The sequence below is a fragment of the Channa argus genome, chromosome 18 (assembly GCF_033026475.1).
Source record: "Channa argus isolate prfri chromosome 18, Channa argus male v1.0, whole genome shotgun sequence".
In the NCBI taxonomy this organism is placed as follows: domain Eukaryota; kingdom Metazoa; phylum Chordata; class Actinopteri; order Anabantiformes; family Channidae; genus Channa; species Channa argus.
This window is the reverse complement of record NC_090214.1, coordinates 1,783,883-1,810,440: the sequence shown is the minus strand read 5'-3', so window position 1 is coordinate 1,810,440 and position 26,558 is coordinate 1,783,883. Positions and strand designations below refer to the sequence as shown.

At 44.2% G+C, this 26,558-nt stretch overlaps 1 protein-coding gene across 4 annotated transcripts in view; it reads left to right on the top strand.

The window, feature by feature from the left end:
• Positions 1-26,558, top strand: part of ttc28 (tetratricopeptide repeat domain 28) — a 94,144-nt gene that overhangs the window by 63,296 nt on the left and 4,290 nt on the right. For all 4 annotated transcript variants that reach the window (XM_067483701.1, XM_067483700.1, XM_067483703.1 and 1 more), the window contains 25 exons: positions 3,313-3,534; positions 4,351-4,539; positions 4,641-4,737; positions 11,890-12,086; positions 12,164-12,317; positions 12,417-12,588; positions 13,417-13,585; positions 13,662-13,822; positions 13,901-14,389; positions 14,931-15,123; positions 15,267-15,347; positions 15,584-15,836; positions 16,899-17,008; positions 18,817-18,946; positions 19,073-19,300; positions 20,503-20,674; positions 22,141-22,281; positions 22,543-22,687; positions 23,645-23,824; positions 23,918-24,492; positions 24,572-24,819; positions 24,986-25,110; positions 25,436-25,513; positions 25,596-25,755; positions 26,142-26,218. In XM_067483701.1, the coding sequence (XP_067339802.1) occupies positions 3,313-3,534; positions 4,351-4,539; positions 4,641-4,737; positions 11,890-12,086; positions 12,164-12,317; positions 12,417-12,588; positions 13,417-13,585; positions 13,662-13,822; positions 13,901-14,389; positions 14,931-15,123; positions 15,267-15,347; positions 15,584-15,836; positions 16,899-17,008; positions 18,817-18,946; positions 19,073-19,300; positions 20,503-20,674; positions 22,141-22,281; positions 22,543-22,687; positions 23,645-23,824; positions 23,918-24,492; positions 24,572-24,819; positions 24,986-25,110; positions 25,436-25,513; positions 25,596-25,755; positions 26,142-26,218 (4,746 nt within the window). The remainder of the gene's footprint in view (positions 1-3,312; positions 3,535-4,350; positions 4,540-4,640; positions 4,738-11,889; positions 12,087-12,163; positions 12,318-12,416; positions 12,589-13,416; positions 13,586-13,661; positions 13,823-13,900; positions 14,390-14,930; positions 15,124-15,266; positions 15,348-15,583; positions 15,837-16,898; positions 17,009-18,816; positions 18,947-19,072; positions 19,301-20,502; positions 20,675-22,140; positions 22,282-22,542; positions 22,688-23,644; positions 23,825-23,917; positions 24,493-24,571; positions 24,820-24,985; positions 25,111-25,435; positions 25,514-25,595; positions 25,756-26,141; positions 26,219-26,558) is intronic.

The window sequence follows — 26,558 nt, the reverse complement described above, 5'->3', positions numbered from 1 at the left end:
ACTTTAATCCCTGTGCAGAATGACGGGAGTTTGTCCCTCTTCACATACAAAGCCAGACATTAATAATACTCACACAGTCCCAGACACAACATGATTGGATTTTTTTGTGTGTTTTCTCGTGCAGAAACATTGTGTCCTTGAGGGAAATCCAGCACTTGTCTGGCCGCTTGACTGTACACACAGAGGCCTCCTCGTCATTTATTAAATCTCTCTTTCCTGCCTGGATCTGCGTCGCTGAGATGTGTCAGCTGGATTTTTTTTGTGTTTACACTCATCACTTTGCTGGGAATTGGGATTTCGGTGGACGTGTTGCTGTCTTCTTTCCCCAACACACAAGCACAAATGCACAGAAATGAAAAGAGCAGAGTGCGCTGATGTTAATTACAGGTGGTAAATTCCACCAAAGGTCAGTCGGACTGTTGTCGGTGACAGTTTTTAGTGCTCATTACGCCGCTGATTTCTGTTATTCTCTGTCTGCGCTTCAGCTCGAGGACCTGTCCTCACTCACGGACCCAAAGTGTTCTCCCGCCGATTCATACAAAGATTATTTAGTCATTTCAGTTTTAGCTAATAGGGAAAAATGCCGTTTCAGAAGAAATACATTTAGTTTGCAGCCTTGTATATGATGAAGACCCCTGTGACCGAAACCGCGTCAGCTTCTGCCCAGGTTCCCCTTTTAGCAAATGTCTTAAAAAGCCATTTTCAACTCACAGGAACAGTCCCAGGTTACAGTCAACATGTCTGACTGACAGGCAAACCGACAGATTGAGAGTTGTTTAGATATATGGTTGTAAATTATATTTGCTAGTATTGAAAGTTATTATTATAATTCAATTTTACTTATTAACTTTCAATTTCAAGCATTTCCCCTCCTCTATCCTCCCCCCATTTATATTTGAATAAAAATATGTTTCCTCAGAACATAATCCAGCCACCACAGAATATATTTACGGTTATGTTTGTTCAACTTGTCTTTCAAAATGCAAGTTTACTGAACTTAATGTTTTATGGTGAAAATGTAAAAGTAACTTTGTTCACTGAAATAAACTTGGGAAAACAATTTCATTTAACTCAAGATATGAACTCACCTGAACCACTAGACTATAAAATAGTTAAGTCTAGCTCCACCTGGAGCAGCTTAAAATGCAGCTGAAGCATCAATGACTCAAGCTTTCATATAATCCTGTAGTACAGAGTGATGTACTGTGTTTTGCATAACAACGACTTTTGAAACTGTGAGCACATTTTCTAAAACATATGAAGACAGGAGAGGAGGATCAGTCAGTTGGGAAACTTGTATGTGGAGCCTGTTTTTCTATTTCCCACAAATTGTCGGGTTTCGGTTGTTTCATGAACAAGGTAACGGTCCTGCACACAGTCCTGTTAAGGCCTTGTAGCTTTTCCCCTGCTGTAAGATGCAGCAATGGTGCCGACACAGGCAGAGAGGAAGGAGGCTGTGAGGTTTCTCAGGTTTCTCAGGACGCCTTTAATTCTGTCCCTGATGGGCACAAACACAGATTTTAAAGCTGATGTTTGGGGCCTTAAAGTAGGCTGAGGGTGGAGGCCGGGGATCTTTATCCCAAGTCATTCATCATTTCTCGAACTGATTATTGAAAACATTCTCAAAACACGATTAAATATTCAACAGTAAAAAATGTTTCCATTCTAATTCTGCTTTTTACAAGGTGTTACAAGCTTGGCTTATACTAAACATGTTATGGTTCAATTGTCGTATTTTGGCAGATGCTGCTGTAGGTTTGTTACTCACGTAAATGGAAAAGCGTGTTCTCACACATGGAAGTTTGGCCGCAGGAAAAAGGTTGTTACATATTTGCACATTTAATCGTTGCAGGACAGGATTTGTTGACATATATTTTTCCATTTATTGTAATACAAACATGCTGATAACCGTCTTTAATAACTCACAGCTCCTCCTCCTGTCTCCTGTTCTTGCAAACATTTCATTGGAGTCTCTGCTTTTCGCTCGCTTTTTTCTGTCTGTCCCTGGTGTTTGTATTTGAAAGGTCAAAGTCATATTTGAATCTTTGAGTTCAGTGCATGTGAGTCAGGGTGTGACTGCCGTTCGTTCCTCTGACTTCATTATTGTCTCGGTGCATCGTTGCAGTGAGAGTCTGTAAGGCTCAGGTTTAGGGGTTATTACAGCCCCTTTGTTAATCTGTGTCTCACTCTTGTCTCCTGTGAAAGAAACAACGGTCGGAGGTGTTATTTTACAACGCAGCAGCTCAGTGTTTCCGTAAAACTTCAAAGCTGTAAACGAGTGCTCGCGTCAGACTAATGAAGACCACCTACATGTTCCTGAGGTTTTCAACAATGAGCCCAGTCGACTGCTCAAAAATCACCACAGAAGTTCTGCTTTATTCGTTCTCCGAAATGAGTGACACTGCTGTTTGAGTCCGAACAGAACGAATGTAACACACAACTCGGAGGCTACAGAAGTGAAATGAATCCTTCACATCCTGCTCTGAGTCAGGGTCTCGTGGTTCTATTATTAATCAGTTTTAGCACAAAAGACACTTTTATTGCTTTGCTGCTAATTGCTGAGCCTCTGCAGACAATGCACCATGCAAATCCCCATGAACGTCTCAGCTTTTCTTCCAGCTGTGATTGCGTCTTCACCTGTGCACATATGCATGAAAACATGGCCTTGAACTCACACACACACACATGCGCGCACACACAGCTACACATCATGTACACACTGTCCTCTGTCTCTCTCATTAGACGGAGGGAGGAATGAGAAATAGTCGCTGCGGTCTTGGTAATCGCAAACCTGCTCGTTTGTTAACTAATCTTAAGGTTATTGGTATTGATCAGTGGAGTCGTGGGAAATATTGTTGAGGTCTGGGCAACAAATTAAGCAGACAAATGAACACAAGAGCACCACTGTATTGACTCATCTCCCGTTTATCACTGATGCACACTAAGACTGAAAGTGCATCTTAATTGGTCAGCGAAGTCCAACAGATAATAAGGAAACAAGTGTTAATAAAAGCCAGAAAATGCTAAAAGAAAGGCTTCTTCTATTAGATCAACTATTTGAAACCCAAATTATTTATTCTAATCTCAGAATAGTTGCTTGTTAACCAAGAATCTACCTGTGTGTACTTTATATGCAAAGTACTGAATCAAGGATCTGAAAACGTTTCCACTGAGGAAAGTTTTTTCTGTACTTCCTGCTTTCAGTTTGTTGGTATGATTGATTGGTTGAACGTTTATGAGCAAAACCGTCTATGTTTTTAACCTCTTGACATGACTGTACCTGTGTTTGCATGCGTCTGTGTGGTATTTCAGGCTGCGTCCGCTGCTCTCAGCAGTCTGGGCCATGTGTACACTGCTATCGGCGACTACCCCAACGCGCTGGCGAGCCACAAGCAGTGTGTGCTGCTGGCGAGACAAACCCAGTGCCAGCTCTCTGAGGCCCGGCAGCTGGGCAACATGGGCGCCGTGTACACGGCGCTGGGCGACTTCACCAACGCTGTCCAGTGCCACGAGCATCACCTGGACATTGCAAAGGTATTGTAGGACGTTTGATGAGCTTGCTAAGACTCGCAGTAATGAAAAGTCTGGTGGCAACCTAATGCAAAAGATGATCATTCCAATAACATTTCTGACTGTTTCAACTGAAAAACTGAGAAATTCAAAATGTAAAGCATGACGCTTAGCCAGTGATTCACTTCTGTACTATTATGGGGAGAAATGTCATTTGTATTTTTAGACTTTGCAGTTTTTTGTGTGTGTTTTTCAGCAGCAGCTCTTTCTCATTGTTGTGGTTCAGCACATGTCATTTCAGATCTTGCGACAGCCATAAGAAAGACAATAAGCAGTGGACACTTCATTCTTTGTACTTGTTTTTTGGATGAAATGCAGCAGTGCAATAACACTTCAGCCAACATCGTTTCTCTCTCTCTCTCTCGCTTTCTGCTGCACATACGAGCTGATCATCTGTTGACAGTTAGATTTCAACCAAAAATGAAGGTTCCCTCGAGTAAAATCGTGCGAGTGCCGAAAGTGGATACAGTAATTTTACTTCCGATGGAAATGTTGCAGCTTGTAGCATAAAAAATACCATCTGTTTGATATGTGTGGGCTCCATCTCCCTCTGCCTGAACAGAAAATGTTGTTTGGTAGAGTCACTTGGAGTAGAAGCACATTTTGTTTTCCTAAAATTACTTGAGATGCATTTCCTGCTAAATAGTTTTCAACCCTTCTTTGCACTGTTTGACAGTTTGATGATTTCCATTAGTGATATCTGAACATCTCTGTGGCAGAGATGTAAAATGTAAAATTCCACCAAACAGTCCTTAATTATATGGGGGAACTTTTTGGCAGACTTTGGAGAACCAACGTGAGGAGGCGCGGGCGTACAGCAACCTGGGCAGTGCCTACCACTCTCAGCGGGACTTTGACAAGGCCGTATCCTACCACACAAGAGTGCTAGAGCTGGCCCAAGAGCTGGGTGACAGAGCCATCGAGATGAGAGCCTACGCAGGTCTGGGCCACGCAGCCCGGTGCATGCAGGTGTGTGTATTACAGCCGAATCCCGCACGTGTCGTGTGTTCTGATCCCGTCTGAATGCTGCACGTGCATGTGAATAATCACGAATATCCATTCTTCCTCAGGACCTGGACAGAGCGCGACAGCACCACCAGCACCAGTTAGAAATCGCTCAGGAGCTGCAGGACAGAGCAGCACAGGGCAGAGCCTCCTCCAACCTGGGTACGTTTAATGGACGGTGTTGGGAATATTAGCCATGTTACCACAGTACTGAAAACATGCAGAAACATGCAGCAGCGTAGATGATGCCAACGTCTTGGGTGCATTTGATTAGCGACTTAATTTAATTCGACTCTTTCCATTGAACTGTTTTCAATCTGTTGAGCTCGACAGGTGAAGCACAAACCCGGGTCTTCTTCACAATAGCACCTGCGATGATGCTGCTGTAGCACAGTCGGCTGCAATATCTCTCTGTTTAGTCCGGTTGATGTGGTTCCAAGCTGGTTAGTCTGTGCAGGTCTAAACATGGCAGTCGACCTCAGGAATGGACCGAAACAACTGTGCCGAGACCCTTAATGGATGCTGTCCCTGTCTGGTCTCAAATGAACTCTGAGGCGTGGACGGATGATGAGATAATGGGCACAGATGGGTCCACAACCTTTTTGTTGGTTTAGTTGTTTGTGGCCATTTGTGAGCTTTTTAAGGGATTTTTGTGTCTGTTTAAATTCAGTTTGTGTCTGTTTTTAATGGTTGGGGCAGCTTGTTGTGAATCTCTTTAACTCAGCCTTTTGAGAGACCCTGGCCCATGGACTCCTCTGCCTCTCGGGCCCTATAGGGCTTTAACCAGCAGAGCTGTTCAGTGGTCCATCCACACTCTGAATCAGTCTAGACCCAAAGAGCAGGTTTTAGCTAATCGTCTTTACCAAGTGTGAACGGTTATGAAAAACCAAATGCCAGTTGTTGCAGGAAAATATTAAAGTTTCTTAGTGCTTTTTCTGTACCCGGCCCAAAATTTAGATAAAGGGGTTCCATCTTCAGCGGCTCTATGAATGTTGGCGTCGAGGCTCCTGAGTGTGCAGAGTTTGTTTCCATGGTGAAGTAGGGACCACCAGAGGGTGGGAGGGATCGTAGATCTGAACGAGGGAGTTCAGGTAGGAAGGTGCGGCTCAGTTGACCCCTCTGTAGGTGAGAGTCAGAGATATCACACAAAGCTTTGCCAACCTGAGTCTGAAGGAAGCATCACCTGCAGCAGATCGGTTCCTTCCATTTGTGACTCAGTCACTTCCCACCAGACGTTACTGTAGTTTAAAGCTAATTCATCATTAATGCCCACAGGGGAACATTAGTTATGGCTCTTCACTCTAATAATATTCCTTTTTATCTGTCAGGATCCTTGATTCTCTCCGAGGATCCTCCTTTCATCTGCACGGGGACGTGAGACATGTCACACAGTGAGCTAACTTGGAAGTGGGCGAGGATGTGATGATGAACAGGGAATATTTTGTAGTAGTAAGAGACCTGCTGTTGCTCCTTTTAATTGTTTGCAGACATGTAGATGTTAAACAAGTTGAAAACCATTAAGCTGCACTTTTAACCCGAGAGGACGGTTTTGTCACAACATAACAATGTGATGTGTGCTGAATAAAAGAAGAAGAATCCCCTTGACCCCGCTCTGTCGCCACGGCAACCCGCAGCTCAGATTTCAAACCACTCACTTTTTCATTTAACAAACAAATTAAAATTAGCAGCAGCAGCTTTGTGGAGATGCTGCGACTTTGGCTGCTTGTGAACCGAACATGGAGCGCTGTCAATCAGGTCATGTGATCCGGTGATGATGATGATCACCTGATCAGCGCCTCCCTGACCAATCAACCCTCATGCTTTATTTAGCAGGTTTAGTTTTCTGTGGCCACAGTGGTATTGGCGAACCTGATTCTACCGCTGACTGGACAACTCCTCTCCCTGTGTGTGTGTCTGTGTGTGTGTGTGTGTGTGTGTGTGTGTGTGTGTGTGTGTGTGTGTTCAGGCTCCAGCATCTTTATACTGTTTCCTTCTCAGCAGATAGTTTGAACACAGCTGGGCCTTGAGTTCATTTACCAAGAAGTTGTGTTATTTTCCATCTGAAATAAACACACACACACACACACACACACAGACACACACACCCTGTTGTGCGGCTGCTTTAATGTGCGACTAACGGGCTGAAGTGGCTGACGCTGTGACAGACGAGCCGCAGCTCAGATCAATGATTTAAATCATCATTTATGGATGACTGCGTTTCTCTGAATGCTGACTTGACAACCCTTCATTCTGCTCTCTCTCCTTTTATCACCCTCTCCATTCTCCTTTTCCCTTCTCCTCCTCTTTTATCTCCTGTTCTCCTCTCCTCTCTTTTCTTCACCTTTCCTCCTCTTTTTCTCCTCTCACCTATTTCTTTCTTCCTCTCTGTACCTATTTCCATCTTCATATCTTCTACCTTGTTTCCTTCTGTCCTTAGTCATTTACTCTTCTCGTCTTCCTTCCTCTCTTCCTTCCTCTCTTCCTTTAATGTCCTCCTTGTTCCTTCCTGTCTTTCACTCATTTGATTCTTTGCATCATCTCCTTAAACCTCCTCTCCCCCCTTGTTACTTCTTCTCCTCTCCTATTTTTTTCTTCCCTCTCTCTTCCCCAGATTCGATCTCTCATCTAGTCCCTTAATTCCTCCCTAGTTTTCTCCTCATCTCTTCTCGTGTTTCTTGTTCCTCCTCTCACGTCCGTCTCTTTTTCATCCTTTGTTTCATCCTTTCCTTTCTTCCCTTATTACCTCCAATACCCCCTTCGTCTCCTCTTCTTTCCTCCGTGGCTTCTTTTCCATCCTTTTCCCTTTTTTGTGCTCATCTCCATTTGTCCTATTTCCTCCTGTCTTCTGTCCTTATATCTTCCCTGTTCCTGTTCCCTCCTCTTTTTATCCCAGGTCTCCTCCTCCTTCTATCATGTTTCCTCTTCTCCTCTCTTCCTTTGTTCGTGCTCTGTTTCCTCCTTTCATCAAGTCTCTCTCCTCTTCTTTCCTCTCCTCCCATGTTTGTTGCTCCTGTGTTTCCTCCTCTAATTTCTTGTCTTCTCCTCTCCGTCTCCCATTGTTTGTCCTGTTTCCTCATCTTCTTTCTTCTCTTATCTCGTTTTGTCACATCATCTCTCGTCCTCTCGCCTCTTCATCCAAACTTTCTTTATCTTCTGTACTACAGTCTTGTCTTTTCCTTCTCTCCTTGTTTCCTGTCGAAACACCAGAGGCAGAATCAAACTATATCAGACTTCAAATATCATTTACTCACTTGTCTCAGCAGCGTTCTCAGTGTCCAAATATATCTTAACTAGGACACTGTGTGGTGTTGCCCAGTGGAACTCCTTAGTGGTTCGTGATGGTACCATTTAAAGTTTAATTACAACTTTTCTTGCACCAGCTCCTCAAAGTTTAACAGCAGCAGTTTGTATTTCAAAGGCTGCTTCATCTTCTAACTGGACCTTGAAACAATTTTTTAGCAGAATTAAGGGAGAAAGCGACGTGCTTTACAGACTCCTCTGACTTCTTTTTAATTCTATAAATGAACGTAAAAAATGTTTAGAGGAGAAGAAAACGCGGAAAGAAGGAATCAAATCAGGAAAGTGAAGGGACAGAGGACAAGGAATTAAGAGGGGGGAGCGAGAGATAAAAGCAGGAGGGAGCAGGAAAGGAAAGAAGAATGAGAGAAGAGCAAGCAATGGCAGAAAGGAGAGGAAGAAACACAAGTGAGAGTAGTGAGGGAGAGGAGAGAAGAGGGGAAGGGAAAAAAAGGAAGTATGAGAGAGAAGTGATGTGTGAAAGAAAAGAATGAAAAGGAGGGAACAAAAAGCAGAGGACGAGATAAAAAGAGAAGAAGTGGAAAAAAGAAGGAGGACTGGAAAGAGAATGGAGAAATAATTCATTGCAAGCACAAGTCCTGTGTTCAAAATGGAGCTTACTTACTGTAACAAAAGTAAAATTAGTAAAAGTAGTTTGTGATCTTCCTGCTTTAAGCACCAGAAATATGAGGCTCATTAGCTGCCAAATGCTCCACCGCAGCTTTAAATGTAGAGAAGAACAGAGGCATGTGATTGGTCCTGGTCACACTCATACTCAGCACTGCGCTGAGGAGTCCGGAGATCAGCACCGTCCTCCTGATCTCCCGCTGCTGTCTCAGCTGAGTGGCCTCAGATCTCAGCTAATTTTCCACACCTGTAATCCTCGCAGCTCTGCAGTCTCCACACTGTGTCCCCTCCATGTCGGGGAATCCTTCGGCCCTGCAGAGCTGATGTGTGAGGTTTTGCCTCGAAGGACAGTGTGTGTGTGCACATGTTCACACCTGTCTTAGTGGAGGCACAGGTGTAAATGCAAGCAGCTACTTCAGCCAGTTCTGCAGGCTTCTCTGTAATCCTCTTAGCATGAGACCCTGACGAACGAGTCTCGTCTCTCCTTATCAGCAACCTCCTCCTCTTCCTCACGTAAGCCTGAGACGGGGCTTATGTCGAGCATGTTTGCTTGTTTTTATTTGTGCAAATGAACAGTGTGAAAAGCGGCCTAACTTCTGTACGTAGCCTCGGTTTGACCTCACAATGTAAATCACGCGTATGTCTCACAACGTTAGTTCTTCTCACAGTCTCAGACACCTGTCACCTTTTCCAACCAGTGAACACACAGAACACAGAGTAGGAACTAACAAACTCCACCACATGATGATCTTATCTCATCTGCATGTACATTTCCTCAACAGAAATACTGACAGAGCTGCTTGTTCACACGTGTCAGTATCGCTTTGTGGGCCAGCGTGTCATCACATAATCGACTTAGACGTTGAAATACCACCACTGGCCACTAAGCTAAAATGGCCCCGCTGCCCAGGGCGGATCCTGAGGGCCACTCAAGCCCAGTCCCAGACTCTGGACACTGAGTCTAAATACACTACACTGGCTTTTTTTGACGATTGAGGAACAAACCACTCAGTGCAACGCTGTCTTTTTAGTAGTTTGTGAACAAACATTGAGGGTTTGGACCCTCAGATGTTGCTCGTTCATCGGTTCTGTTATTGACTTTAGTGTCGAAGACCAGCAGCTTTATTCACTGTGCTACAGCAGAGCTGGAAATGTGCCACAGCTTTTGGAAGAAGGACGCACAGTTGACTCTCAGCGAATCCGAGCACAGTCCTCTCTCTTCACAGTCTGACACGACGGCCACATGTAACCTGCTCCATCTGGTGTCTCGACACCCCCCATCTCCCTGTGTCCCCTCCCATAACCCCTCTATCATCTGTCCTCCTGAGCGTCTATGCCGTAGAATTCAGTCCCTTCACAGAGAATTCAGACCCCCTGATTTAATTTTTATTTTGGATGCATGATTTACACCCACGCACATTATGTTTTCTTATAATATCTTCTTATACTGTAGCGTACTGGATTCAAATTCAAGTTTATTTTATCCAGAGATCAAAACCTGTGCAAATGTTGTGCAGATCAGCAAAAATCGCCACTTTCAGTCATAATTTCAGGCATCATTATGTTCGCACACACACAGACCAACGGGCAAGTTGACATCTTCCTGGTTCCCTTCACAAAAAGCCAACTGACTTATTGATTATTGCAGAAATTCTGTTTCATGACAAAGAGAAGTTTGATGATACACGGTTTGTTCAGAAAGAAAATATTATTACAGTATGTACAATCAGATCTCTGTAGTCGGTAATTGTTGGACCATCGGATACGAGTAAGATCACCTCTACACGGACATTGAGTGACCCCCTAGGGTCCAACACAAGACCTCCTATCAGTATCCAACCACACACAGACTCTGCTACACTAATTAAAACACTTACAAATGGTCATAGTAAGGTGAGGCCTTTATTAATATGGAATATTAACATTAGTGTATAGTCAGCACTTTTTCATGTATTTGGAACCAGTATTTTAATATGACAGTAATATTCTTGTTGACGATGTTTAAATACACGTTTTGATAACAGTTTTACAGGATTTGTCAGTTAAAACTAATAAGAGTGGGGTATAAAGGAGCATAAAATTACAAATTTAATACAGTACAGTAAATAAAATTGTATTTGAAGCTACAATATGCAGCGTTTGGGAATCAAGCTGGTTGACTCTAAGTCAATACTCTGCTATGCTCTGCTTCGCCCTTTAACTATTAGTTTAATGAAAAGTTAAACAAGCTCCCAGTAAAGCAGAATAATGAAATATTTAATTTTAATATTTGGAACATATTACAACAGAAAAGTACAGAAACTGTTGCATATTTAAAGCACAGTTCTAGAGTAAATGATTTATTCTCCAGCTCTGCCTGCAGTAACTCTCTCACTTGTATATATTCTATATATATATGTGTTTCAACTTCCTCTTCCTCCTGTCCTCTCTCCGTCTTTCCCTCTCGTCCTGGAGGAAACTTCCTTAAGTTTCCATCCTCTGGCCCAGCTTTTGTGGCTCTGCCTCTGTAATGTGGGTTGTTGACAGTAGGCATCATGATGACATCATTAACCAGAGCATCTGTGAGGCCCAAGGGGACCTGAGTTTTCCAGCTTCTTTTCCCTGTGACTCTCCTGTGGGTCTCTGGATATGCAGTACAGACATTTGAAGAACCAGAGGAGCATATAGTTTGATTTATTAAATATTTCTGCTGTAGCTTTTCAATCATTGGCTGTTTTACACTAATATCGTTCAGAGACTTGGCTTTGAAATTCTTGCACACACAGACAATATGTTTTTTGGTTTTTTTGCATGTTAGAAATGACGTCCCTGTATCGTCCTGGGAATTGACCATGTTCATCAATCTGTCTGCATGTAATGATCACAACCAGACAAATTATACATTTTGATCAATTATTCAGCAGAGCTGTAGACTTGAACAGCTAAGTTCTAAAACCAGGGTCATAAGACTTGAAGGAGAGTTGTATGACTTTTATTTGACTCAACTCAAAGATTTGAGTAAAGTCAGATTTCACTTTGTAATATCTCCATTACACTATTAGACTTGGATTCGCATCAGTGGACTTAAAAGCCTTTGGTAACTGGTCTTGAACTGACTTTTTAAAAGACTTCTCAAGGCTTGTTTTGGACTCAAATTACTTCATTTAATTAGCTTTATTTCTTAAATACATCCTGGGTGTCTCCTAAGATCACTTGAACCTGACCTAACTGGACTGTCCTTCAGTGTCCTGACTTGGAACTTGATTTCTCAGATGACTTGAGGCTTGTTTGGACCTGCTACAAATGACCTTAAAACTTAAGAACCAATCATAACAGAAGCTCATGTCAAATGTTATGTCTTTTACAGTAATTTAGGGATCAGCTGTGTCTCTTCCCCTTTTTCCATCACAGGCATCATACACCAGATGAAGGGTGAATATGAGGCAGCACTGAAGCTCCACAAAGCCCATCTGTCCTTTGCCCAGGAGCTGGGTGATTATGCCGCCCAGGGCAGGGCCTACGGTAACATGGGTAATGCCTATCACGCCCTGGGCATCTACGACCAAGCTGTGCGGTACCACAGACAAGAACTACAGATCTCACTCGAGGTGAATCCTGTCGCTCATCCTCCACAGCCTCCACACTGGTGTGCTAAACAGAATTTTGAAGTGTCTTTGTGTTTCAGGTGAACGATCGACCGTCACAGGCCTCCACACATGGCAACCTAGCTGTGGCGTACCAGGCGCTGGGCGCTCACGACCGAGCTCTCCAACACTACATCCATCACCTGACCATTGCACGGGAGCTCCGAGACACTCAAAGCGAAGCCAGAGCACTAGGCAAGCCAGTCCCGAGGGTGATACACTGAAGAGGCAGACACAATACGTTTGTTTCAGTGATAAATGTAATTTGTCTTTTTTTTTTTTTTTTCTTTGCAGCAAACCTGGGCAACTTCCACAGTTGGAGAGGTGAATACGCTCAGGCCCTGCCGTACTACCAGCAGTACCTGACTCTGGCCCCAGACTTGCAGGACCTGGAGGGAGAAGGCAAAGTCTGCCACAACCTGGGCTATGCTCATTACTGCCTCGGACAGTACAGAGACGCTGTCAGGTTGGAGCTACAATGAACCTCACAAAACCATTAGCCGCCACCACCCAAAGCATTTAAATGTCACTGCCGCCGACGTCTGTGTAAACCTGCTGTATACAACTTCAAATTAATTGCGTGTAGTTATCTCAACATTTCCAAAAGTACAAATCTGTAGATTGAAGTTTATGAAAATAATCAAACTATTATGAGTACTTCCAATTTGACTGAGTGGTGCAGCCACTGTATTGTTTAAATTTCACTTGGTAGGAAAAACGAGGAAAAACTACATGTCAAAGGGTCAAAGGACTGGTTCATAGACCGGTGTCTGTATGACCAGTGGAACATGTTTTACTTGCTGTAGTCATTTCTCCTTTAGTTTAGATGAGCCCTCCAAAAGATTCTTCACGTGTAAGTGATGGGGGACAAAATCCACATCGGTTCATCTGTACAAAACTAGGAGCAACTGAAGAAGAAACTAGCCTTCGACCTTCCAAATTAGCCACATTAAGTAGATACCTCAGAGAGTTGGAGTTCTTGTTTTTACTGTACTTCCACTGCATGAAAAAGAGAATTCTTTGCTAAAAACAACTCAATGAACCCTTATTTTAACAGAACCAAGACCGTCTCCAATCCCTTCCATTGTAAGAGCTTTAGGAAAGGATTCCCCCCCTGATGACCAGTATGAAGACATTTAGCAATCGCTTGAAACAAATCTTTGATTGACCAATTGTAAAACAGTTCTTTAATAGCACATATACAAAGCATTATTGTGTTGCATCTACTCCACCTTTACGTTACATTGGTGCAAAGTATAAATGGCCTCCTTTGCATTTTCCCTCCGTCTTCCAGGTATTATGAGCAGGATCTGGCGCTAGCGAAGGACCTCCAAGACAAATTGGCCCAAGCAAAAGCCTATTGTAACCTTGGTCTGGCCTACAAAGCGCTGGGGGAGCACAGCAAAGCTGAGGAGTGTCAGAGATACCTGCTCTCCTTAGCACAAGCCTTGGATAACACACAGGTCACCTACACCTCAAAATGTGAAAACGTATACGTTACTCTAGACGTGGTTGTTATTTTGGGTTTTTTGTCAGCAGGCAGTTTTCAGGGCCTACGGGAACCTCGGCGATGTGTGTGTGTGTCGGGGTGATCTCCCTGGAGCTGTGAGGTTCTACCAGCAGCAGTTAAGCCTGGCTCAGAAGGTCCACGACCAGAAGATGGAGGCTGATGCCTACTCTGCACTTGGATCAGTTCACAGGTAATATTCTTAGTTGTGTAATTTGCTTTGCTTTCCTTGATTCTTCCTTCTCTCTGCTCAGCGTTTCTCTCACTTCAGGCTGCTCCGTCAGCTGGACACAGCTCTGTCCTACCACAGCCAGGAACTGACCGTCCGAAAAGATCTGGGCGATCAGCAGGGGGAGTGCCGCGCCCTCGGCCACCTGGCAGCAGTACACATGGCCCTGGGAGACTATGCTACGACCTTACAGTGTTATGAGACCCAGCTGGGACTGGCTCAGGGGCTTAGGGATGCCCGCCTGGAGGCTCAGGTGCACGGGAACATGGGCATTACCAAAATGAACATGGGGTTGTTTGAGGAAGCCATTGGCTATTTTGAGCAGCAGCTGGCCATGCTGCAGCAGCTGACTGGAACTGAGAGCATGCTGGACAGAGGTAGAGCCTACGGGAACCTGGCAGACTGCTACGATGCTCTGGGAGACTATGAAGAGGCGATTCAGTACTACGAGAAGTACCTGACGATCGCTCAGAATCTCAACCACGTCCAGGACCAGGAAAAGGCCTACAGAGGACTTGGCAATGCACACAGGTAAGAAAAGCTTTCATCGGTGTCCTCACTTTCTCATGAAGAGTTAGATCAATGCCACTCGAGTCCACTCAGAAGTCGAGATGAGTAAAAAATGTTACTCACATGTTAAATGACTTTGAGATATTAGCTGTTTAGTGATTGGAAGCTCATTCAGGCTTCCTGCGTCCACATGTTGAAGTTAAAAGACTTGATCAACAATCCAGCAGTGCCGAGATCGAAAAACTGCTTTTGGAGCACCGGTCGTCCCAGATCACAAGTAATATTCACTGACAAAAGAAAAGTGTAAGGACAGTTAGTGATTTACCTCAAACAACTTAGACTTCGTCCGGGTTTCTTCTTTTACTTTTTCTCTCAGAGGATAAAGTGTTATTTAAAACATCCTGTTATCACGAAGCAATTCGCTTTCTTCTTTGCTCTTTTGAATTTCCCATGTGGGTTTCATAGACGGAGAACGAATTTGTTTGTATTTTCAAACCAAAAAAAAAAAAAAAAAAGTCACAGATATTTAAGCCCCTGTTTTTCTCTCTGTCTCCCTCTTCAGGTCTTTGGGTAGTCTTCAGCAGGCGTTGGTGTGCTTTGAGAAGCGGTTGGTGGTAGCACACGAGCTGGGTGGAGAGGGAGGGGGTAAGGCTCAGGCTTATGGGGAGCTGGGCACCTTACACAGCCAGCTGGGGAACTACGAGCAGGCCCTGTCCTGCCTGGAGCACCAGCTCAACATTGCACGCACAGCAGGGGTGAGGGTCTACCTTCAAACGGCGTCTTGTTTCAGCTGCTGATTTTTGCTCCTGCATTGCTGCATGTGACAAATTAGTTTCCTTGTGAAAAGTTTGTCTTTCATAGAAATACCGCATGTAGTAAATCCTGCTTTATCTGTCAGGATAAATCCCTGGAAGCAGAGGCGAGCGATGCACTCGGAGCCGTCTATCAGCTGATGGCAGACAACGAGACAGCGCTACAGGTTTGTACAGACTTTGATCAGGTTTTCCAACCATCATTCACAAATTGAGCTCGAGATTTTGTGAAATACTCTTATTCACTTGACAGCGAGGTGAGAAGATCTGTGCACTGAATCAAGCTAGAGCCAGTAGCTAGGAACTGTCGCTTATTGTAGCAAAGCCCATGCAAGAACGTAGAAGAGTATTTCCCTCAATGCCAGACCACAGCAGTTCTTCTAATCAGGATTTCCTCCTTTAGTGGCACCAGAGGGCTTTGGATATAGCTGAGCAGACGGGGTGTGTGGGGAGCCAGGGTCGGGCCTACGGTAACCTGGGGCTGACCTACGAAGCTCTGGGAAACTACGAGCGGGCCGTGGTCTTTCAGGAGCAGCACCTGAGTGTGGCGGCGCAGACCAACGATCTGATAGCTAAGACTCTGGCCTACGGAAGCCTGGGAAGGATCCACCACGCACTGCAGAACTATGCACAGGCAGTGATGTACCTACAGGAAGGTAAGAGACAAAGGTGTTACTGCGCATGTTACATCAAACACCTGCGTAGACCTGAGGGCAACTGTCAGGATAAAGCAGGTGTCAGACCATTAACATCAGCTTCAGTGGCTGCTGCCACACTGAGTCTCAATAGTAACACACAGATTTGTCCAAATGGGAAATGAGTAAAATTTGTATATTTCAAAAGTTTGAAAAAGTAAAAAGCCTTTTCTATTTTCTTACTAATTAAAGAGTCAATTAGTGAATATTAGAAATAAAATGAAGGTTGATCGTTTTTCACAGTACATAGGAACAAATCAGTTTTTGAACTGGGTCTCTCCTTGAAACTACATGAATTAAACTGGACATTTCTGCAGAAACTTTACTTATGATGCACATGTGGAACAAACCTGGACTTGACATGTACATTTATGTGATCAACAGCATCAGGTTCAAAAGTGCAATACCTACCCTTTTGGACTTAAAGTGCATTTTTGTGCATGTACATGTTAAAACAACTGCTTATGCTGATTTATGACCTCCGTCAGGCTTCATCAGTCTTGGTTTGGCCCTTGACTCACACATTATCTGGATTTTATTGATTGTTTATCGATTGTTAACTGAACGAGCAACGAGACCTGAGCTCCAAGTTGAGGTGAGGACATAGCTGAGCCCTGCCTCCAATTAACCCCCACCAATGATGCAATAAAGCCCTGATAGAGAGAAAAAGGCAGAATCAAGCTTGATGTTTGATGAGATTCTGTTCCGTCTAAAAGCCCGAAGAGAACTACACTGTCTGCTTCTTCACAGCAGGGGACATCAAACGTATCTGAGACAAACTGAAGAGCAAAGGGAATACAAGAACTTGACAGAATACAAAGACAGACAGACAAAAAGGAACAATGAGAGAAAATGAGCTGCAGATGGAAGAACCCTGGGCTGAGAAAGACTTTTGCCTCTCGTGCAGCAACAGTTGTCATGACTCAGCGTCAAAGTGCCAGACATTTCAAAGAGGATTTGCAGAACAGCCTCTGGGAAACTAACGTCTGATCTGTCTCTGCGTCTCCCCCCTCCTCACCTCAGGTCTGCGTCTGGCAGAGCAGTTAGGTCGGAGAGAAGACGAAGCCAAGATACGCCATCGCCTGGGCCTTTCTCTCTGGGCCAGCGGAAACTTGGAAGAGGCACAGCATCAGGTGTGTGTGTGTCTGTGCGTGTGCGTGGGTGTGTGTGCGTGTGCATGCACCTTTTGCACTGACAGCTGCATTTCTACAGTATCTTAACTGGTGTTTGCTTCCTCACAGGTGACATGCAGACAGATCTATTGCTGTAGGATGTTCTAGGCCTTCGGGCCATGTTTAGATCAGAAGCAGAGCCACAGACACACCCGAGTGTTACGCTGGTTTTTTTGTGGTTGGATGCAGGAGAACAGGTCAAACTGATCCAGAGGCCACAGGCACCGCACCTCAACTGTGTGTTTGTAGTGCCACCTATTGGTTAATAAAGTAACAACATGTTTGTTCAGATATCACAAGGTTTTTTTAATTTATTTGCACAAATAACAACAACTCTGGTGAAACTTAACTACTTACTATGCAAAATGTATTTTTACTCATTTTTACTCAATGAGCGTGGTTATTTCATCTGATCTAGTCTAAAATAACCAAATACAATACAGTCATCAGACTTTATTGATCCCTGGTGTGAAGTTCACAAGTTTCAAGGTATTGATCCACATTATAATTAGAGCTGGAGAAATTTGGGGCATTAATGTGAAACGTTCAACTGAGTTTTACTGTTTAACTATCCTCTTACTCTCCCTGCTCTACCCACTGCCGATTCCCTGCATCAGGTGGGTTCGGTTAATCCGAAGCAGGGATGGTTGGAAAACCAGCAGGCCTGTTGCCCTGGAGGAGCACAGGTTCCCCTCCCCTGGTTTTAATTATCACAGACCACATCATCCAAAACAGACAAAAAAAAAGCTCCTCTGCCTCCTGATAATGTGAACAGGCTGGTCTGCCTCAGTACTCAGCTCAGCGTTAAGGTGGTAGAGGTCTTATAGCTTCCAAACGGGCCTAAATGTTGGCTCATCGCTAGATAGAAGATGTCATCATGGGTTCAAACCCAAAACTGACCCAAACTCGGCATAAATGAATATTTAATTAAGCCTGATTCAGTCCAGAGGAGCCCAGGGAATAAATTACAGTTGCCCTCACATTTGGCTGGGAAACACTTTGTGGGACTCATTAGATCTAATGGAGTTCTGAACAGGTCACGTCTTCTCAACGTATTGATCACAGCTCTCATTATCGCCTCAGCTTTGCACCTATAGTCATAAATTTTCTCATTCTCAGTCATGCTTGTCAAGTTAGATGAGTAAATTTAGAAGAACTCTTTTCAAACAGGTTCAAACAGACAATTAGAATCACTATGTTCAGAAAGCTTCCACAAAAACTGGAAAATCTGCTTAAAATAAAACCTGAGGGCAAATGTTTCAGTACTACATCCTCCTCTTTTTATAGATTAGAGCAGGATTTCTAAAACTAACCAGATGGTCAGAGGCTCTGAATCACATCCAAACTCCAAATATATGACGAAGACTAAAAACAACAAGTGCAAGGAGATAAAAATCTCCAAACCTTCAACCTGTTCTCTCCAACCTAAATTCTTATCAGTTGTTATTCAACCGGAGGAGCAATAGATTTGATTAATTTACCACTAAAAGTGATGCGACTTCAGGGGGGAAATTCAGTCATTACAGCAGCGACAGATCCAAGGTGCCAGTTGAATGATAAAATATTATTTGCAGTATTCGGAGAGGTCATGTATAATTTTCAGCAGCATCTCAGGAAAGGTCTCAATGTTTTCCCGGAGGAAAAGTCTAGTAAAATATAAAATAAACAAACAATAATAATAGAAAATGGCCACAATGAGTTGGAGGTGAGTGTGTGGTTATCTTCGTACGTGATGTAAATGAATCTCACCGTTTGCCTGTTTGTTTCAGTTGTACAGAGCCTCCGTGTTATTCGAGTGCATCCGTCACGAGACGCAGCACAGCATGGATTTCAAACTCTCCATGTTTGATTTGCAAACCAGCTCGTACCAGGCTCTGCAGAGAGTCTTCGTCAGCCTAGGTGAATTACCTGGCCTCTCCTCATGTAGTTTAGTGCTGTGCATAACTGTGTCTGACCTTGTTTGTGTGTAAATCCTTCCCGTTATCAATCTCTCTCCCTCTCCATCACTTATTTATGTTCTCTCAGGCCGCCACGACGAGGCGCTGGCCATAGCCGAGCGAGGGCGAACACGTGCCTTTGCTGATCTCCTGGTCGAGCGCCAAAAAGGAAGTCAACAAGCAGCGAGCACAGACCCTTACGTCCCGGTGACTGTGGAGCACATCCTGGAGACGGTCAACAGCCAGAGGGCCATGGTTCTCTACTATTCTCTGGCTGGAGGCTTCCTGTACAGCTGGCTGATATCTCCAGGCGCAGGTGATGACACTATTTCCTCCGTCTTTACCCCTCTTTTGTCAGTAAATCCCATATAGAGACTAAGATCAACAACAGATTTTATCTGCAGCTGCAGAATGTGCAAGTGTGAAAAATGTATTTCTATTTAGAAAAATCAACAATTGGAATACGACTGCAATTGTTTTACGATAAGTAATAACAGTGACATTACAGACTGAAAAGTTTGACAGCAGCTGGAAGAAAAAAACCTACGATATCGCTCAGAGATGTTCAACTAAGTTGGGGTTCAGTGGACACTTCCACGTGTCACCGGAGGAGCCGGGGATCGAACCAACAACTGCGTCATTGGTGGGCGACCGCTCTACCTTCCTGCCCCACAGTCGCCCCACAGTCATTCTCCAGCAAAGGTGGCGCCTTGGCCAGCATCCTCCTCTCTCCCACCTCCCCCGGACTGAGCAACAACTTCACGATCAACTTATCCAGATTCATCCTGTCTGCAGTAGAGATGCTGCTGCACCAGCAGAGCCATGAAAGATGGCTGAGGCCAACACACAGATTAATATAAGACAGTAATAATACCAGTTAGAGTTACAGTAGAGTATGAGACTTCATGAGGATATTATAGAAACACATTAAAAAGAATGATGAATAAAAAATTTAAAATGAGAGAATAAAAGAAAATAAATGATATGTAAATAAATGCAGTAAATGAACAGCACACATGACAGTTTAAGCTAAAGCCAGGTCAGAGGTGGGATTTCAGTTTTTAAACACACGAAGACCTAATGTTGCTCTGAGACCCTCCAAGAGACTGTTGTGTCTTTTCCTTTAAAGTGCATCTGTGTTACCTGTCCAATAAAATACTGAAATTAATCAGAAACTATTTTCCCTATACACACACACACACACACACACACACACACACACACACACACACACACACACACACCTCCCCTGCTGTGTCCCACTTGGTGAGAAGCACTGCTCCAAGGCCACCATCAGAAGAACTAAATTTGCAGCTCAAGCAGCAGAACTTTGGACTAAAGCAAAGATTTCAGTCTCTGAGATCCACAAACTACCACAGCTTCAGACTTTTAGCCTTAATAAATAATTTGCATATTGATTTTGCTTCACGAAAACCGGCTTGTCCCCGTTTTCCACTTAGTTTGCAGAAACAACCTCAGCTGACCTCACTGACCCACCACACTTCTCCTCTGTGACAGGTATTGTGAAGTTTAACGAGGTCTATCTTGGTGAGGCTGGAGTGGAGGCGACTGAGTTCCAGGATGGTGGTGGAAGCCCACAGGGTGGAGGAGCAGGTGGAGGTTCCATGTCTCTGGAACAGTACATCTGCAATGCCAGAGAGGCTCTGGGAGTGGACAGCCATTACAGCAGGTAGCATCTTTACTAACAGCACTTCTGTATCTTTATAACACACTAAAATGTGGTTTGTTTGGGTTGATTTTTGTGTCTGGTTATGTTGGGACACAGGTGTGAGAGGGGCTTGGTCATGCAGGAGGCTCATTTAGCTTTTTCGTGGAATATTATTATCATATAGATGGGGACTGATTTTAACGTCAGATGAATCACATACAGCTTTTATCAAGTAATTATAGGTCTCAGTACGGATTTCTACTTAGCTGGTTCTTACTGCAGGGGTCGAGTCGCACTCACCTATGACTTCAATTGGTTTTTGGGGTGTGCAGAGGCCGACAGAAGACGTCTGCATGATCAGATCGCACGTTGATTTGGTGTGAGTTTGTGAGGCCGGACAACCTTCCTGCTGCAACCCTCCCATTTCCCCTTTGTATCTCAGGGTGAAAACATTTCAAGCTCTGAGTGGGGCGTCTTCCGTTTTTAGTTCCCACTGACTAGATCACGGTGCAGCCTCTCAGGAGCCATCGTGCTGGATGCCATGCTCCTCCCTCATGTCCTGCTCCTCTGCCGGTAACTTCAGGCAGGAGATCAAATCCAATTTTATTAACGTGGCTCAATAAGACACATTTGCTTCAATAGTTTTGTGTTTTGAGTATTTCTACTTTACTATTTTTACTTTCCCTGTACTCCATGTACGTAACACACCTTTAGTTGCTTTGCAGATGCAGATTATTAAAGGAGAATCAAATGAAGCAATAAATTCTGTTGGCGTCAGAACATAAAGTGGTTAAATTTTCACTTCTACGTGTTTTTGAGCGAGACTCAAGATTTGAACCATTCAGAACATTTCAAAGGCTTCTGCTTTGAAAGTTCTCCTGAACTGACAATTAATTCAAATTTTGTACCTAAAGTTCTTTGTAATGCGTCCACTGCATGAAAATGCTTTGCACGGATGCAGTACAGTGAGTTCGACTCCCCTCTCACATGTACCAACTCCCTGAGCACCTGAAAAGTGCAGCCAGTGTGTCGGCCAATGGCCCAGTACATCAGACTGTTACTCAGACAGTACATCAGGACAGATATTGTTCTGTTGAAGAGGCGTCACTGGCAGCATAGAACTTGCTTAGTGTTTTATAAGCAGGACTCTAATTGCTTAACTCCTTTTAAAGGTTTGCTAACAACGATAACAAAATCTTATTACAAATACATAAAGTCACGAGTACTTAACACGCCCTGGCTTTAGCCGGCATAATAAAAAGTTTTTGGTTATATTAACTCCAAATGTAACTTTTAGTCAAAGGTTTTTAAAAATGTATTTTATTTATTTATTTTTTTTGACATTTGTAAAGGCATAAAAAGAGCAGTTACTGATAAAAAGGCTTCTCAGTTGCCCGAGACAGACTTCAGATTTCTTGCTCAAACTGTGACGTTGGCCTGCAGAAATACTGTCGTGCTGTGTGTTTGTGTTTCTGTCCCATTTGCAGAGTTTGCTCCAGCAGTGAGACGGAGAGTGAAGCAGGAGATCTGTTGGAGCAACAGTTCGAGGAGCTGAACAACAAACTCACCTCAGCCACTGACCCCACAGGCTACCTGCGCATGGTGTCCAGAAACAACCTCTTCAACAGGTTTGATTTGGATCCAAAGTAACATCAAATGCCACGCTCACATCTAAAATGATTCAGTGCCGTCACACGGTCACCGATTTCCATCATCAGCGGGTTATATTTTCATTTGCATGTCAGCATCTACGACAAATATTGGCAGAAAAGCTTTTTGACTCTGGTCTTCCCTTGACTGTACCCCTAGCACCACCGTTAGGTTGAAATCTGAGCCTTTAGGGGAAACAGCATGTCTCAATGGCTTTTGGATTATTATGCCTCTTACAGGAGCAGTCAAAGCATGACCAGCCTCTACAGTGCCACAGTCTCTCCAGTAAAAGATAACTTGTCTTCTCCCCTTTTCCGACCGAGCAACATCAGCAAACCTCCACTACGAGCCCTTTATGACTTACTCATAGCACCAATGGAAGGGGTAAGTTTGTGTGTTTGTCCTGTGGATGTATTTAGGAGAACTGGATGCCAACTTACATGTAGATGCTCAATGTATTTGAATTGAAGTTTCTCACAGGCGCAAACATCTGGATGGCTATAAAAACGATCCTGATGTTTGCAGATTTCTGTAGTATTGAACCCACACAGCATGAACATTAGCATTCTCCTTTATTCAGGCCAATCGCGATCGAATAAAATAATCTTATACGACTTCTAGCCTTTCATCCAGGTCTACAAACCCTGCCGCCCGCTGTGCACTGCCAGCAAAAGATCCCACGCAAAGCCCTTCAGCTCAGTCTCCTGGTAGAACAAGCTGCCAAAGTCTGCCGCACTCCCAGTGTTCAATAAAGTGCCGAAGACAAGAATCACACAACCACGATGCCAAAATAGGAACCTTTGGCAGCACCACGAGCTAAAAGCAGTCACTGTCCTGCAAAGTCTCAGTGTATTTAAGACAAAGACAAATGTCTCTCCTTGTCTTTTCCCCTGAGCGTAGCTTGGCTGCTTTTGCTCTTTGTCAGTTGCTTTGGATAAAAGCATTTGCCAGTTGACTAAATGTAAATATAAAATGTTCCTGACTAACCAAATGATATTTGGTAAATTGGATCAAATTCTGATCATAAATAGTCAGTTCAGTCGTTTGTGGCCTTTCGAAAAGTGTATTCACCTTTTTCAGTGATTGTTGATAGGAAAATGCTTTCTGCAGCCCGTCATGAAGGCTCAGTTTGAGCGAGCTTGATGCTCTGCAAACTTGCACGTCGTCGAACACATACAGCATGATGCAGGATCAAACAGTGTTAAGTGTTGAGTCATTCAGAAGTATTTGTTCAGCAGCTGCTCCGTCTCCACTGCTCATCTATGGAAAAATGCTTTTTTTTAGCGTGTGTTCTTAAAGCGACACACGATCAAACTACACATCCTTCTGTTGTCTCTGTAGGGACTGATGCACAGCAGTGGACCAGTGGGCAGACACAGGCAGCTCGTCTTAGTGCTGGAGGGAGAGTTGTACCTCATCCCATTTGCTTTGCTCAAAGGCAGCTCCTCTAATGAGTACCTGTACGAAAGGTTCACTCTCATTTCTGTGCCATCTTTAGCCAGCCTGGGAGCCACAGCCAAGGTAGAAAATCATATTTGTGAAAACATAAACGGTGTCGGTCCGTCTAGGTTTTATTAATGCATATAAAATAATCCTGTTTTGGTGCATTGACAGCCTCATCCTCGCCGTGTTGGCCCCTTACTCTGCTCAGATGGAGGTTCAGTGGCTGCAGTGGTTGGGGCTCCACACCTGCCTGCCAGTGTGATGGACCGCTGGTTGTGGGGCCCCTTACCATCGGCCGAAAATGAAGCTCTTTGGTTGGGGGAACAGCTGGGATGTCACCCCTTAACTGGAGCTAATGCCACAAAGGAGCGTGTCCTAGCGGCTCTGAGTCAGACAGAATGTGTCCACTTTGCAACTCATACATCCTGGAAGCTCGCCGCTTTGGTCCTTTCCCCCAGCCAAGAGCACGCTGCTGGGGAGGGGGCGAGTGGCCGGCCCAAGGACAAATCGTCGTGTGGAGCGTCGACCTCAGGCGAGACTGCGGATCAGGACAGAAAGGTCAGAGGATCGTTTTTGAAGAGCCACAGCAGCCCGGAGAGACTTCAAGGAGCGGAAGAAATGAGCGAGGATGGCGAGAGTGTGTGTGAGGTGGAGAGTGTGTGTGATAGTCCACCGCTTCGAGACTTCCTCCTCACGGCCGCAGATATCCTGGACCTGTGCTTGACCGTCAAATTGGTGGTTCTGAGGTAAAAACGGTCACAGGTTGGGAATTTCACAAAGTTCGTTTGACACATGCACCTGACTCCCGACTCTTTGTCCCATCAGGTTGTTCCCAGAGTCCAGCAGTAGGGTGACAGCTGATGGTTTGGTGGGTCTGACCCGAGCCTTCTTGGCTGCAGGGGTGCAGTGTGTGTGCGTCACTCTGTGGCCTGTGCCCGTAGCTGCCTCCAAGCTGTTCACACACACTTTCTACACGGCCCTTCTCAACGGCACCAAAGCCAGTGCAGCTCTGACAGAGGCCATGAAGACACTGCAAAGCAGCAAGCACTTCTCACACCCGTCCAACTGGGCTGGTGAGCAGACCGTTAAAATGACAAAAAAAAGTTAATCATGTCAATATCATCATCAGCACTATCAACTTTTATAATGTCTCAATGTTTCTCTGCCCCCCAGTGACCTAGTGAGTTATGGATGAGCAAGTCTCTCGATGTCCTGATTTTATTTAATTAATTTTTTTAGGCTACATGCTGATTGGCAGTGATGTGAAGCTGAACAGCCCCATGTCCCTGGTCGGCCAAGCCCTCGCAGAGATCCTCCAGTACCCAGAGAAGGCCAGGGACGCCCTCAGAGTTCTGTTACACTTGGTAAAAAAATATCATTTTAAAATATCAAAATCTTAAGTATTTTCACAGTGCTGTATTAGTACTTGTTCACTCACTGTACGCAAGTCTCACAGAGTGCAGTACAGTTTGGTAGGTATCCATCCACCCATCGATTCATTATCCTGAACACTTAATCAGTTGGGAGTCATAGGGGGGTGGAGCCTATTCCAGCTGTCACTGGGTGAGAGATGAGGTCCAGCTTCAACAAGTCTCCAGTAGTGTACGCTGAGCTAAAGCTGAGCATGTTGCAAAGTGGTCCAGCAGCTCAGTGTTCCTCATCCCTCAGTGACCCGAACTTTCTCTGCAGGTGGAGAAGTCTTTGCAGCGCATTCAGAGTGGCCAGTGTAACCCAATGTACACATCACAACAAAGCGTGGAGAACAAGGTCTGTGTGTGTGTGTGTGAACATTTAAATGTGAACCTCTGTGTCTTCTCAGCTCACTTTTTTTTTGTTCTCTCTGGGGAAGGTCGGTGGGGTCCCCGGGTGGCAGGCCCTCCTGTCTGCAGTGGGTTTCCGCTTGGACTTTACTGGTAGCGGTGCTGGTCTCCCTGCAGCTGTTTTCTTCCCCACGTCAGACCCTGGAGATCGGCTGCAACAGTGCAGCACCACGCTGCAGTCCCTGCTGGGTACCACAGTTTGCCCATTACCACTATGTCATCAAGACTAACAGAAATAATGCTGAACAGTGTGAATCAGCAAGAGAATAAGTCGGGCTGGACATGTGCTTCCAGAATCACCCAGTAGAGGCCACTTCTCTCAATCTGGGTTCACTCAGTCAATCAGTCAAATTTTTTTTTCGAGAAAAACTTTTTGTAGAACTGCAATACACATACAGCTTATAGAAAAAAAGTCAAATACAAGCAAATGCAAACTATTATAAAAACAAATATATAAAGAAAAACTCCTAAATAGATAAAAAGACATTTTCAAAAGAGGAAAAAACAAATGAAAAACATAAATAAAATACTCTTGCAAACTTGTCTCTGATTTAAATTCTGTTTTTTGTCCTCAGGTCTTACTCCTGCAGCTCTGCAGGCTCTGTGCAAACTGGTCTCTGCATCTGAGGCTGGAGAGCAGCTCATTCATAAGGTACTGCCATGTTGTCATGTCAGTGGTGGAAGAAGTACTTTGATCGTTTACTCAAGCAAAATTACAAATACAACAATACAAAAAATACCTCATTGCAAGTATAAATTTTTTTAGGCACAGTATAAGTAGCAAAGCGTTTTACTGCAGTAGTTCAGTCTAGTGATTTCGGAAAGGGTCAGAAGAGGGTCTCAAAATGAAACCGGGGGAGAGAAAAAAGGAAAAACATTGTTTTGATCAAATGTCGTTTTTTTTTTTTTGTTGTTGAAATATTGGATCATTTTATATGTTTGGGTCTGAAATGTTAGTAAAACCATGTGACACGTCATCAACAGAAATACTT